General features: G+C 42.5%; 1 protein-coding gene across 4 annotated transcripts in view; it reads right to left on the minus strand.

Annotated features, from left to right (window-relative positions):
* Positions 1-717: 717 nt before the first annotated feature.
* Positions 718-13,480, minus strand: part of MSRB3 (methionine sulfoxide reductase B3) — a 65,478-nt gene continuing 52,715 nt past the window's right edge. For all 4 annotated transcript variants that reach the window (XM_081878122.1, XM_081878123.1, XM_081878120.1 and 1 more), the window contains 2 exons: positions 10,130-10,227; positions 718-3,410 (listed from right to left, as the gene is read on the minus strand). In XM_081878122.1, the coding sequence (XP_081734248.1) occupies positions 3,246-3,410; positions 10,130-10,227 (263 nt within the window). In that variant the 3' untranslated portion in view covers positions 718-3,245. The remainder of the gene's footprint in view (positions 3,411-10,129; positions 10,228-13,480) is intronic.

Here is a 13,480-nt window from a genome sequence, read left to right on the forward strand (position 1 = left end):
CAGTATCTCCTGTGCAAGAACTGTTACTAAGAAGTTGTACCACAATACAAAAGTGAGACCGCCTCCTGGCATTCCCATCATCGGTTGCACCCACTGCCCCTTGATGCCCCTCGATAGTCCTCCTAATATTTGACAATTAACAACTTAATGGATGCACCAGCAGTTCTCAGGGAATGTCAACATGACAGCTGAGTTGAGACCACCACAAAAGCTCCCTTTTCACCCAATTTTTGTGTTGCTGATTTCTCAAACTGAGCTTATCTGCAAACAATAGGGCATTCCAAATCTGTTTCCCTAGACACCAATCCGCAAGAAAACATCTCCAGCCAAATTATTCAGCTGTAGTTTAGAACTTCTTTGGCAAGACTTCCTTTTAGTAAGCAATGTGCTATCTTTATGGAACAGTCCCAAAGAACACAATAATGTACACGAAAAGCTAAGATCTTTTTCTTTCTGTCTTTTTGCTAAGGTGGAGGCTGAGTACTTCTGTCAGTGCTCCCTCCCCTAAGTTATATCTGAATCCTTGAAAATATTTTCCCAGGGTCATAACCACATGCAGGGAATTTGGGTGTGCTTTATTCCTTTGCTCCACCTATTCATCTTGGAAAGGATGCTGGAGCTCAAATGTTGATGTGTCACCGCTACTGACAGGTGAGGAAAAGGGCTGGGGCACAATGCAGCTGCAGGCACAATATCATAACCATTAAAACAGAGGCATTTATTTATAAATTAACTTTATTATATACCCAGCGTACAAGAAATATATTAAAAGATACCCTTCGTTGAAAAATCCAACACTATTGTCTCAAAAGCAAACCATAATTGTGAGGAAAAGTTCGATTTTTTTCAAAATGAATAAAATACTTTTATTTTTCTCTTTTTTCCAAGTATCTTTTGATATTTATATATTAAGCTCTGCAAATCTCTATATAATATAGATTGGATACTATAAAATACAGTTCTCTGTTCTTATATAATTTGCATTCAGTAGTTGCACGCACCCATACAATACAAAGAGTGAAGTCCAAGCAATGGGCTCCCTGCTTATTTATTGTGCTCACCTTCTGAGATCCTCTGCCAAGGACATAAACAAGATGACCTGCATTTGAGTTCTGCAGTACCAGTCATACTTATATCCCCTACTAGCCTTAATAGTGAAAAATGTTGCCCAGTGTTCCGTACAGAGAAAGAACAATGGCTTTCTTCTGCTAACAGTGTTCCACTCTTACAGATCACATACACCTAGCCATATTGATTCAGTTCATTGCATTCCATATCCTGCAAATATAAATCTACCGATGGACAGCTGGCATTATTGCTCATTGAAGTTTTAGTAATATATTTCTTTAATGCAAGACAGAAATATGCTGAAACTCGATAACCCTTAACTACAGCAGAGATCTGAAAAGCAAAATGCATGTAGGCTCCACATTTTTACAAATGTTGCATATTAGAGATTTATGGCAGAAAATGTGATAGGAGAAAACTCACTTCTCTTCCAACAAAGGCAAGGAATAAGAACAGCCCTTTGGGAGAGGGAAATAAGCAAAAGAATGACATGAAGCATAGAAAATTCTCTGCCATTGTAAAGGAAGGACTGCACAAACTGGAAAGTACATAATTGCATACATGAACAGTGAGGCTAACACGAGTAATTGTTCTCTTATGCATACGGTTGCATTCTGAAGTTCTACATCTGTCTATTCTTCAATCATATTAGCAAACAAGTTTTTTTTCTCGCTTTTGAGCTATAAGGCTATAAAGGTTGCAATTTCAACCTATTGTACAGGGCTTCGGTGTTAGATATGTCAGGTAGTATCTACTGATATTGAAATTGAATATTCTACAACAAAATTATCTTAAACAGTACAGTACTTGTATCGAGTTTAGAAAATGCAGCTATTCTCTGCTTCAACCATATATATATATATATGCACACACACTACCTATAGACAGTTTTCTTGCAGTGTAAAAAAGGAAGTTTCAGCACAAAGTAGATGGTCATATCCTTAGAAGGCTTAAAAACGTCTAATCTGATCTCACTAAAGGCCTTGGGACAAGTTTCCATTTAAAACTCTTCCGTCTTCGTGGACATGTCTACTTCTTGCTGCATTTCTTAATGTTTTGGTTGTCGGCTTTGTGCATTTCCTGTACATACATGCGCTCAGAAAATAAGACTAAGCACACATACAAGCTGGAAAATAGTAAGGTTGTTCTTCAAGCAGCACACTGCTGTAAATTTGCACATGAGAAGGCACAGCCACTTGGTGCTTATAATTGCACATTGAAACTGCTTGAAAGAAAGGGAACTGCATCCCTTCTAATGCCTGTCCAAACATTGTAAGGGGGAATTGTAGGGAAGTTTGTACCTCTTCAATGAGGTATTCACTTTCCCAGGACAAAACCTGAAAGCGGAGCAGTAATTAGCAACATTACTGCATGCTCCAAGGCGCGACTCACAAAACAACTAGTTCATGCTACACTGTGAATCCTCTTTGGCTCGTTGATGTTTTGTTTTTGCAGGACCCTCATTAGGGGCATAGTAAAACAAGTGACCTACTATTCGCTTTCACCTACTTCTGGCTGACAGACCAGGCCTGTAAAAGTGCTGGTTGCTACTGGTTAAAACAAACAGGTTTCCATCCACATTCGTTTAAATACTCATCGCAACTTGGAGGAGACTCAGGGGCAAAGGCCTGCTATCCACTCCAGCTGGCCCTATCACAGCAAAAGGATGGGCTGGATATGACCCACCGCTCTTTAACTAACACACACTTCCATAATGGAGGTTGGGTGATGTGTCAAATGGAAAGATGGTCGAGTACACACGTCATGTAAATCAGAGCAAAATCACTGAAGTAATGAGATATTAGGAGACTGCTGTATATACAGTACAGTTCTGCAATGAATGAACTACAGCCTGTTCCCTCAGAAAGAAGGAGGGATATTATTCAAACCTATTTTAACAAAGCACTAAGTGGAGATTAATAACCCATAGTGCTAAATACCCTTTTGTTATGAGGTTCCCCACTGCATGTAAGTTGACAATTATTTTAGTGTGATTATATAACAAAAATACATTGGCACACACAAGGCCTCATTTTGATACACAAAAAAACTGATAGTGCAGAATATCCCTAAAAGGTTCTGTGGGTTTTTTTAACATATAAGGTAGAAGGCAATTTAGAATAACATTCTTTAAGAGTCATCTAGGAAAATAAGCTTTGTGAGAAACTATCTTCCTTCTACAGCTCTGTCTTGTCTGGTTGGGCAGAAGTCGCGCTAATGCTTCCTTCTTCAGCATGATTCTTGTCTGCAGACTCAAAAGACAATGAAGCTGAATTTATGCAGTATCGTTTGCCAGATGGACGAGGCCCATCGTCAAAAATATGTCCAAGGTGAGCACCACACTGAAATAGAAGAGCATAATTTGTATTCATTAGTAAGTATCAATAAGCATAATGAAAACACTTACAACAACCTGTAATAGTATATGGGCTTCTCTTTGAGAGTCACAGATATGGGCTTCGTTTTGAAGTTTAAACTTAATCAGGAGGTAAAGCATTTGAGGGTCAGCCATTGCCTTTTTTCTAGTTGCTAGTAATGTGAAAATATAAGCGGTCATCCAAGAGAAGTCTGGTTTTTACAAATGGACTTCAGACATGCACAGTTTGATGCCAACATCTGAAAATAGAATGTGCTTATCACGCAGGCTTAGAGTCACCAAAGCATGTGAAGTACCAATGCTAAGTTGTGGTATCAAAACCTGAACATGCCAAAAGGCAGGTTGAGGCCTGAACAACATATTCTGACTAAATACTCTTTAAAAAGAAAAAAAAATCCAAAATATTTAGTATAGCAATACCTTTATTAGGCCAACCAAGTTAACATCTACATGAAACTGATGAGTGGGGTCATTCAGAGTTTTGGAGTACATTGTCCACAATATGCTAATGACACACAGCTCTGCTTCTCCTTTACATCTGCAGGTGAGGCAGTGGATGTGCTGGACCATTGTTTTGCCTCGGTAATGGATTGGATGAGAGCCAACAATTTGAAGCTCAATCCAGATAAAACTGAGGTGGTCTGCCCATTTTGCATTGTTCAAGTAAATGCATCAGTATTGGTCATAATCTTTAAAAAAATCAAAGGTAGAAAGATTTTGATGATTGGTGTTTAAGACTGAACATACTGAATTATGTGTTTAATTTTAATTGAATTCACACAATATTGAAGGGTGTGTGCGTCTATGCATGCAAATGTGTTTAATGATTTGAATTCTTCATAATAAAATTATTTAAACATTTTTTTAAAAAAAGACTGGCAACTGAAATAAAAGGCGGGAGCAAGAGTGAGCCCACAAGGCCAGAAAGGAGCAAGTTTGCACGGGCTTTATCTTTTCCTTGTAGCAAAACTTTTTAACAGCTTTTGATGTCAGCTCAGGTCATGGAAGAAGAATCCAAAGAATTATGTACACATGCTAGGCAAAAAGAATTTGTCTAATCAAACATGTAACTTTCAGGTTACAAATACTTATTAATGCTTCTGTGACTCATGTTGGGGGGGAACACCTTGTACATCTGTAAGCAAATTCTTAGAAGAGAGCTCCCAGGTGTTGTTATCCGAGTCATTTTCCCTCCAGGGCCTTTGAACTCCAGTAACATGACACTGTGAAGCAAACTTAAAATACTGAAGATACCACAGGATGATTCCAGGGCAAACAAGTGATCAATCAGGAATAAAGAAACAAAGCAAGAATCACAACAGAAGGGAATTTCTGGAATGGCAGACAATTACACATGTATGAAGTGTGGTTTCAGTCTACTACCCCTACATTTCCTTGCAGAAAGTTAATGACCGTAATTTTCTTCTGAAACTCCAAAGTGAAAGAAGTTAAGCAGCAATTGGATACCTGACCAATTTAGCTTTCCTTCTTAAAAAAACAAAAACAGTTTTTCCAAATAACTCTTTGCATCAGCCCGCTTCAACTTGATCAGCTTGATCAACCCGGAAATGCGATGCCTCATAGTTTTGTTCAATCTTATATCAATTGTGTTTGTAGCCCACACATAAAAGAATTTTCACACTGGAGTTCCGCTGAAGACTCAGTTCATACTTGCTAAAATATCGTATGCAAAGAGAGGTCTTGTAGTCACAGCTGCATGGAGGGAGGGAGGACCAGACCATGCAGCTTCCCAGGGGTGATCACGGAACACAGGACACTACACACACACACACACACCAATGCACCACTATGTTCAAGAGAAGTTGTGTGGATGGGGCAGTGGGCTCATATATTACAGCTCTCCAAGTAGCTGCAACGTTAGGTCTGCACCATGGTGGTGGTTAATTTATGTAAAATGGGCTGCAGGGTGCTATTCAACTAAGTTTTACTCACAGCAGACCCACTGCTATTAATGGAGTTAAGTTAGCCATCTCCTGTCATTTCAATAGGTCTACCTTGAGTAAACCTTAGTTGGCTAACATATAATAATAATAATAATAATTTATTATTTATACCCCGCCCATCTGGCTGAGTTTCCCCAGCCACTCTGGGCGGCTCCCAATCAGTATTAAAAACAATACAGCATTACATATTAAAAACATCCCTGAACAGGGCTGCCTTAAGATGTCTTCTGAACGTCAGGTAATTCTTTATCTCTTTGACATCTGATGGGAGGGCGTTCCACAGGGCGGGCGCCACTACCGAGAAGGCCCTCTGTCTGGTTCCCTGTAGCCTCACTTCTCGCAATGAGGGAACCGCCAGAAGGCCCTCGGCGCTGGATCTCAGTGTCCGGGCTGAACGATGGGGGTGGAGACGCTCCTTCAGGTATACAGGACCGAGGCCGTTTAGGGCTTTAAAGGTCAGCACCAACACTTTGAATTGTGCTCGGAAACGTACTGGGAGCCAATGCAGATCTCTCAGAACCGGTGTTATGTGGTCCCGGCGGCCACTCCCAGTCACCAGTCTAGCTGCCGCATTCTGGATTAATTGCAGTTTCCGGGTCACCTTCAAAGGTAGCCCCACGTAGAGCGCATTGCAGTAGTCCAAGCGTGAGATAACTAGAGCATGCACCACTCTGGCGAGACAGTCCGCGGGGAGGTAGGGTCTTAGCCTGCGTACCAGGTGGAGCTGGTAGACAGCTGCCCTGGACACAGAGTTAATCTGCGCCTCCATGGACAGCTGTGAGTCCAAAATGACTCCCAGGCTGCGCACCTGGTCCTTCAGGGGCACAGTTACCCCATTCAGGACCAGGGAATCCTCCACACCTGCCCGCCTCCTGTCCCCCAAAAACAGTACTTCTGTCTTGTCAGGATTCAACCTCAATCTGTTAGCCGCCATCCAACCTCCAACCGCCTCCAGGCACTCACACAGGACCTTCACCGCCTTCACTAGTTCTGATTTAAAGGAGAGGTAGAACTGGGTGTCATCTGCATACTGATGAACACCCAGTCCAAACCCCCTGATGATCTCTCCCAGCGGCTTCATATAGATATTAAAAAGCATGGGGGAGAGGACAGAACCCTGAGGCACCCCACAAGTGAGAGCCCAGGGGTCTGAACACTCACCCCCCACCACCACCTTCTGGACACGGCCCAGGAGGAAGGAGCGGAACCACTGTATAACAGTGCCCCCAGCTCCCAGCCCCTCTAGACGGTCCAGAAGGATGTTATGGTCGATGGTGTCAAAGGCCGCTGAGAGATCCAGCAGAACTAGGAAACAGCTCTCACCTTTGTCCCTAGCCCGCCGGAGATCATCAACCAGCGCGACCAAGGCAGTTTCAGTCCCATGGTGAGGCCTGAATCCCGATTGGAAGGGATCCAAATGGTCCGTTTCCTCCAGGCGTGCTTGGAGTTGTTCAGCAACCACCCGCTCAATCACCTTGCCCAAGAATGGCAGATTTGAGACTGGGCGATAGTTGGCCAAATTGGCCGGGTCTAAAGATGTTTTTTTAAGAAGCGGTTTAATGACCGCCTCTTTCAGCGGGTCTGGGAAGGCTCCCTCACAGAGGGAAGCATTCACCACCCCGCAGATCCCATCGCCCAGCCCTTCCCGGCTCGCTTTTATCAGCCAGGATGGGCAAGGATCAAAGAGACAGGTGGTCGGTTTCACTCGTCCAAGCAGCCTGTCCACATCCTCGGAGGTAACATAATGAGAGTTTGCAAAAATTTCAGCCTTTACCATAAGCAGGAAAGTAGAGAGATTGCAAACTGGACTGACTGCAAGGAGCGATAATTGTGTCACTTTTCAACTTGTACAACCTTAGTGTCATGCTGTAGATATGGGCTGAGTGGATCTAGAACTGCAGAGAATTCGGCGCATGTATTTGTGTGAATATCTCAATGAATGTGTAGTGTGCAAGTTGTCCCACACTTACAGTGCCACTGCTAAGCTGCCAGACATGAGCTGAACACTGGTTTGGTAAGACAAGCATATGACTACTGTGCCATATTCCGAATTCAGTTCTCAAACCACGTTTGTCTACTGTACATGCCAGTTTGGACATGGAAATTAGCTGTCTGCCAATTGAGAACGTATTTCACCTCTCAGAGTTCCTGACTTTACACACAATAATCCCATTACTATGAGATAAAGAAAGATCTGTGCAGATGGTTGCCAGTGATTTAGTCACAGCACATCAATGTGCAACCCATTTTTTGTGATTAAACAGTGTTATTGGCTTCTACAGGTACAATGTAATAGCTGCAGAGGTCTCCAAGGGAAATAGCCCTTGAATAGGAAAGGAAGGAAGAATGTGCAACCAATTTAATATTACTCCCTAAGTGCACCTGCAATTAACATTTTCTTGTCACAAATATTTGACTTTTCTCATATTTCCACAGTGATGTATTTCTAACAAAACCGTGAAAGCTGTTTCGCAGACAATATTTAGGATGCTTTTGTTTTATAGGAAGGCAATTTTCTTCCAAAGCACTTATTTGTATCCTAAATCAATGACATTCCAAAAGAAGATGTTCGCACAGGAGCAAAACAGGTGTTAGAATGTTTATGGGAAGTGTACTTAATTCTTTCATCTGCTGGATTCTGCCCCCCACCCCTAAAAGGGGAAAAAATAAAATAAAAGGATTTTGCTCTCCGCTTTAACCAAGTAAACTCCCAATGCAATTCTGATTTGTAATAAAACAATAGCATTTTGCAGCTGGATGTATGATTCATATTGTTAGATTCATGGAGATGGGAATAAATGACTGGATAATGGATGCATTGTATGGTGTGGTAATGTCAGGGAACTGCCATCAGGGCCAGAGGGAGAGAGCGGGCTCCAGAGGGATTCCAGAGAGCGTCCCGGGAGGGGGAGATGCAGCCCATCTTCTGGAGAAGGGAATCAGCGTAGCACCAGTGGAGAAGGGGGGCAGATGGGGGAATCAGCGAGGCGGTCCCATGACTCCTCACCGGGGACCAGTGGGGAGAGTAAGGGTCCTCCGCTGCCCACACCCTCCTTGCGCAGAAGGCTTCCGCGCAGGGAGAGTAGGAGGAGACCAGGCATCAAAGAGCTTCTTTGCTGGAAGAAGTTCAAGAAACGCCCACTGACGGATTCTGCCAGCGATTGAGACAGCCATGGACGAGTGGCTGTCCGGACAGAAAAGGTTCAGAAAAGGGTGGCTTACAATAAAAGCTGCAAGCCATATATGCAAATAATATAACAGAACCATAAAACGTAACACAGCATAAAACCAGAAACAGAGAATAAAATAAAAATAGCAAATGCACAACAGCACCAGAAATTCCAGAGATCGTCAATAAATATATGCTATCACTAAAGGGCTTTTTGTGTTAAAAGTAACAAAAGTTTTAGTATAGTTTACTACTTGATATTATTGTGAGCTGCCTCGGGACTTGTTTGCAGTGAAAGGCAAAATACAAATCCCAGAAACAGGCAAACATCTAATTATAAAGTGACATTAATACAAATACAGTGGTACCTCAGGTTACATATGCTTCAGGTTACATATGCTTCAGGTTACAGACTCCGCTAACCCAGAAATATTATCTCAGGTTAAGAACTTTGCTTCAGGATGAGAACAGAAATCGTGCTCCGGTGGCCCATTAGCTAAAGTGGTGCTTCAGGTTAAGAACAGTTTCGGGTTAAGAACTGACCTCTGGAACGAATTAAGTTCTTAACCTGAGGTACCACTGTATGATTAAAAGTTTACCTGTTTAAGTGCAGTATACCACCAAATACAAATACAACTATGGCTTGGATCTCAGATAACATTTCAATCTAGATATAGCTGGGCGCTAACCTATTGAACACTGTTTTGCAGCAGATTGAAAGTTCTTCCCCCAAAAAACCCTCCTGGAAAGAGTAATTGAAAGTGGCCACACAACATGTTGGCCCCTTGCTTATTCAGAGAGCTCATTTATCCCAATTTTCTTCCATATTCCCAGTTGGTCTAAAGCAAACAAAGCAGGAGATCAGACTTTAAGTTCTGATTAAAACTGGTGCATTCTCGGTGGAAGAAACTAGCTGCAGGTTAGCCAAGCGTCTCCTTCACTAACTGCCAGGTCAACAACCCTTCTCCCCTGATAAGTTAGTTAGGACTGAGCCATTAAGGCAACAGAAGGCTGGTGATGACAAAGAATGAAAGGAGACGGAACGAGAAAGATAATGGGAAACTGACAAGTGTCTGGTATTATTATTCACTTGCTTATTTGGGCAGATGGGACATAGAGGTGGCCGGAAAGATACCTTGATCATTGTCACTAGTGATCCTCAGCAAATGCTCTGTGATGCAATCTGCAGATATAGAGTCAATTCAATGTTCGTCTAGACTATCTGCATTTAGGCTTAAGAGAACAGAGTTCAGAGGTGAACTTTGAAGAGATGCCTTCCTGGAAGACCATTCCTGTAGGCTACAGCCCTCTGATGTCATTTATACATGCTCTGTTAAATAATGCTTAACCTAGATAACAATACAGATTCTCATTAGCACTTTGACTTTCGTTTTTATCCACCAGCTGTCATGCCTGTGGCTCATCATGCAACCCTAATGAGCCTTTCTGGCAACTAAGAATTTTGCAGAACTTCAGATGTAAAGAAACTACACGCACTACGGTTTCGGCAACCTTTTAACATGAGAATGACCTATTTGTGTCTGAACTGACCTGGCTGCAGCTTGTCTCAACCCTGTGCATCCCGTAGGAGTAGTCATCAGTGAATGTAATTCTGTCAGAAGCCATCACATCATAGAATGAAGGCCAACCTGGGAAAAAACAAAAGGATGAACAATAGCAGCAACAACCTGTGATAATTTCTGCATCAGATAGGATTTTAAAAGTTTCAATCACAAATAGAATTGTCAGTGATCTAACAAGCTCTAGATGATAACGTCCGTTGGCTGGCAAGGTAAAGCAGCAAGTTTCCAATTGCAAATATACTCTTCTTTTTTGCCTACAGAATCCTATGCAACCTGAAAATGTGCAAATCTACAACCGTGTACTAATACACTTTGTCCAATAGAACAGTTTTATCCAAGAAATTTTGAATTTCTTGAAAAGTGTACACCTAAAATAGGAAGTTAACAGGTCCCTTTATCATGGAGCTAAATTAATACGTTGCAAGCAAATTCTAGAAGGGCATAATTTTCCTTGGATTGTTTGTTTGTTTGTTGAAAGACCTCTTCCACTTTTAAAAGCGGTGGGTGATAGTAAGGTGTGCCATTCTGCCATTTTCTTTCTGGTATGAAAATGTGTAAGACCAGTAGGAACACTTGGCTCTTGTATCAGAGAATCTCTACAACCACCTACTGCTATTAATGCTTTGAACAGGACTGGGGACCTTCTGCCTTCCAGATGTTGTTGGATTACAGTTCTTATCATCCCTGGCTATTGGTCATGCTGCCTGGTCCTGATGGGAATTGGAGTTCAACAAGACACGAAGGGCTACTGTTTTCCCATCCCTACTATAAAAACAACTCCTTGTCAATAAGAACACTGAGGAGAACAAATTAAATTTGAGCAAATCATAGTTGTACTAAGCAAAGACCTACTATTTCCAAATAGTCTCAGGATGTAAAGTTCATTCAAGGTCCAATGAATCAGATGAATAATTGATCCAGTGCAGTTTCCAACTGGTACTTCCAAGCAGAGTGGGAAGTCAGCAAAGTTCCTTGTTTTCTAAAGTAGTTGATTGCTGTCAAGGCAGCAAAGACTGAAGGATCAGCCAGACTTCTGCTTGTCCTGCCACTTTCCCCAGGAAAAAAAACACTATTTACCGCTGAATTGGAGCAAATGTCAATTGGGTTTTCCATAGATTGCCGTTTGCTCTGAATCAGCACTAAAGAGCAGCTTTTCCAGGGGAAAGCAGCGGGGGGGGGGGGGGAATGGGACTGAAAACTGCTCAGACCTGTGCCTAGAAAGCATGGGACAAGTGGAAAACCACTTGGGCCTGTGCTTTCTGGGCAGGGGGGAAGAGGACGTGTGGATCAGCCTTTAGGGTTTGTATCCAGCAAGGTTGTCCTATTCACACAAGGACTTTTGCTTGCTCAATGGATCTTTCTCTCTCTCTCCTCCCCCCATGCTCCCTCAATCGATTTTGGGCTTCCCCTTCTGAAGATTGAGGGGCTAGGGGGAACACAAGGAGAGGAGTGGGAAGAGAAGTTCCACTGAGGAAGTAGAAGGCCTTGGGAAAATGAGATGACTTTTTTTTTGAAAGATATAATCCAATCATTCATTCATATATATGTATATGTATATGTATATGTATATGTATATGTATATGTATATGTATATGTATATGTATATGTATATGTATATGTATATGTATATATGTATATGTGTGTGTGTGTGTGTATATATATATATATATATATATATATATGCAGGTTTTGGTGTCCTCGGGTGTCTTCCCGTGTAAAAGTTGGGGTGTCTAGGCGACGTTTCGACGAGGTCTCACTCGTCATCTTCAGGCTGGTGCTTTCGGCTTCTTGTTACTGGAACAGAGCAGGATCTCAGTGTTTGAGTTCCTATAAATACTGTAGAGGGGGTGTGGTGTATAGCCTCCAATGTTCTGGGCAGAGAGGAAGTTCCCAGGCTAGTGTGCCTTTTCTTCTTTTGTTCCTTAATTACTTGAGAGATATCTTGAGTGATTTCTTGAGTGATATCCTGAGTACCACTTAGGTGGGTCATTAGGTGTGGATTAGTTGTTAAAGTCTTTGTGTCTTGACCTCTTGAACTTTGTGAAGAGTTTTCCTGAGAAGATGGCTGTACTGTACTTAGTTGTGCTCTGGCTTGGCTTCGTGTATAGGGGCGAGCTGTGGTTTTGTGGCTTGTGTCAGCCAGATCTGTGTAGGGATTGCAGGGGGGTGCAGCATCCGGAGGTGCCACCATGGATTGGCTACTGGATGGTGTCTGTAATTCATCTGTGGAGAGGGTCTGGGTTTGGGTCTGGTGTGGTTGATTGGTGTTGGCGTTCTGTGTGCCTCTGGATCTGGTGTCAGTTTTTGTGGGGAGGGCTAATTTCCAGATGTCTGGCAAGCGGGATGTGTCGTCACGCTTGTTCATGTTGTGAGGGTGTTTCTCTATCTCGATGGCTTCCATGATTATTCTCTTGTGGTGATGTTCCGTGTTAAAGAGCAATTTGGAACCAATTTGAAACCAATTTGAAACCAATTTGAAACCAATTTGAAACCAATTTGAAACCAAGGGATCTATGAAATACCCTGCAAAGTCTGCCCAGCCACGTACATTGGACAAACAAACAGACGAATAAATGCACGTATCGCAGAACACAAGAATGCCGTCAAAAAAGAAGAAAAAACTTCCTCTCTTTTCCAACACATGAAAGAAACAGGACACAAAATTAATTTTGCAGATTCCAAATTGCTCTTTAACACGGAACATCACCACAAGAGAATAATCATGGAAGCCATCGAGATAGAGAAACACCCTCACAACATGAACAAGCGTGACGACACATCCCGCTTGCCAGACATCTGGAAATTAGCCCTCCCCACAAAAACTGACACCAGATCCAGAGGCACACAGAACGCCAACACCAATCAACCACACCAGACCCAAACCCAGACCCTCTCCACAGATGAATTACAGACACCATCCAGTAGCCAATCCATGGTGGCACCTCCGGATGCTGCACCCCCCTGCAATCCCTACACAGATCTGGCTGACACAAGCCACAAAACCACAGCTCGCCCCTATACACGAAGCCAAGCCAGAGCACAACTAAGTACAGTACAGCCATCTTCTCAGGAAAACTCTTCACAAAGTTCAAGAGGTCAAGACACAAAGACTTTAACAACTAATCCACACCTAATGACCCACCTAAGTGGTACTCAGGATATCACTCAAGAAATCACTCAAGATATCTCTCAAGTAATTAAGGAACAAAAGAAGAAAAGGCACACTAGCCTGGGAACTTCCTCTCTGCCCAGAACATTGGAGGCTATACACCACACCCCCTCTACAGTATTTATAGGAACTCAAACACTGAGATCCTGC

Source organism: Podarcis erhardii, assembly GCF_964252035.2.
Source record: "Podarcis erhardii genome assembly, chromosome: 10".
NCBI lineage: Eukaryota > Metazoa > Chordata > Lepidosauria > Squamata > Lacertidae > Podarcis > Podarcis erhardii.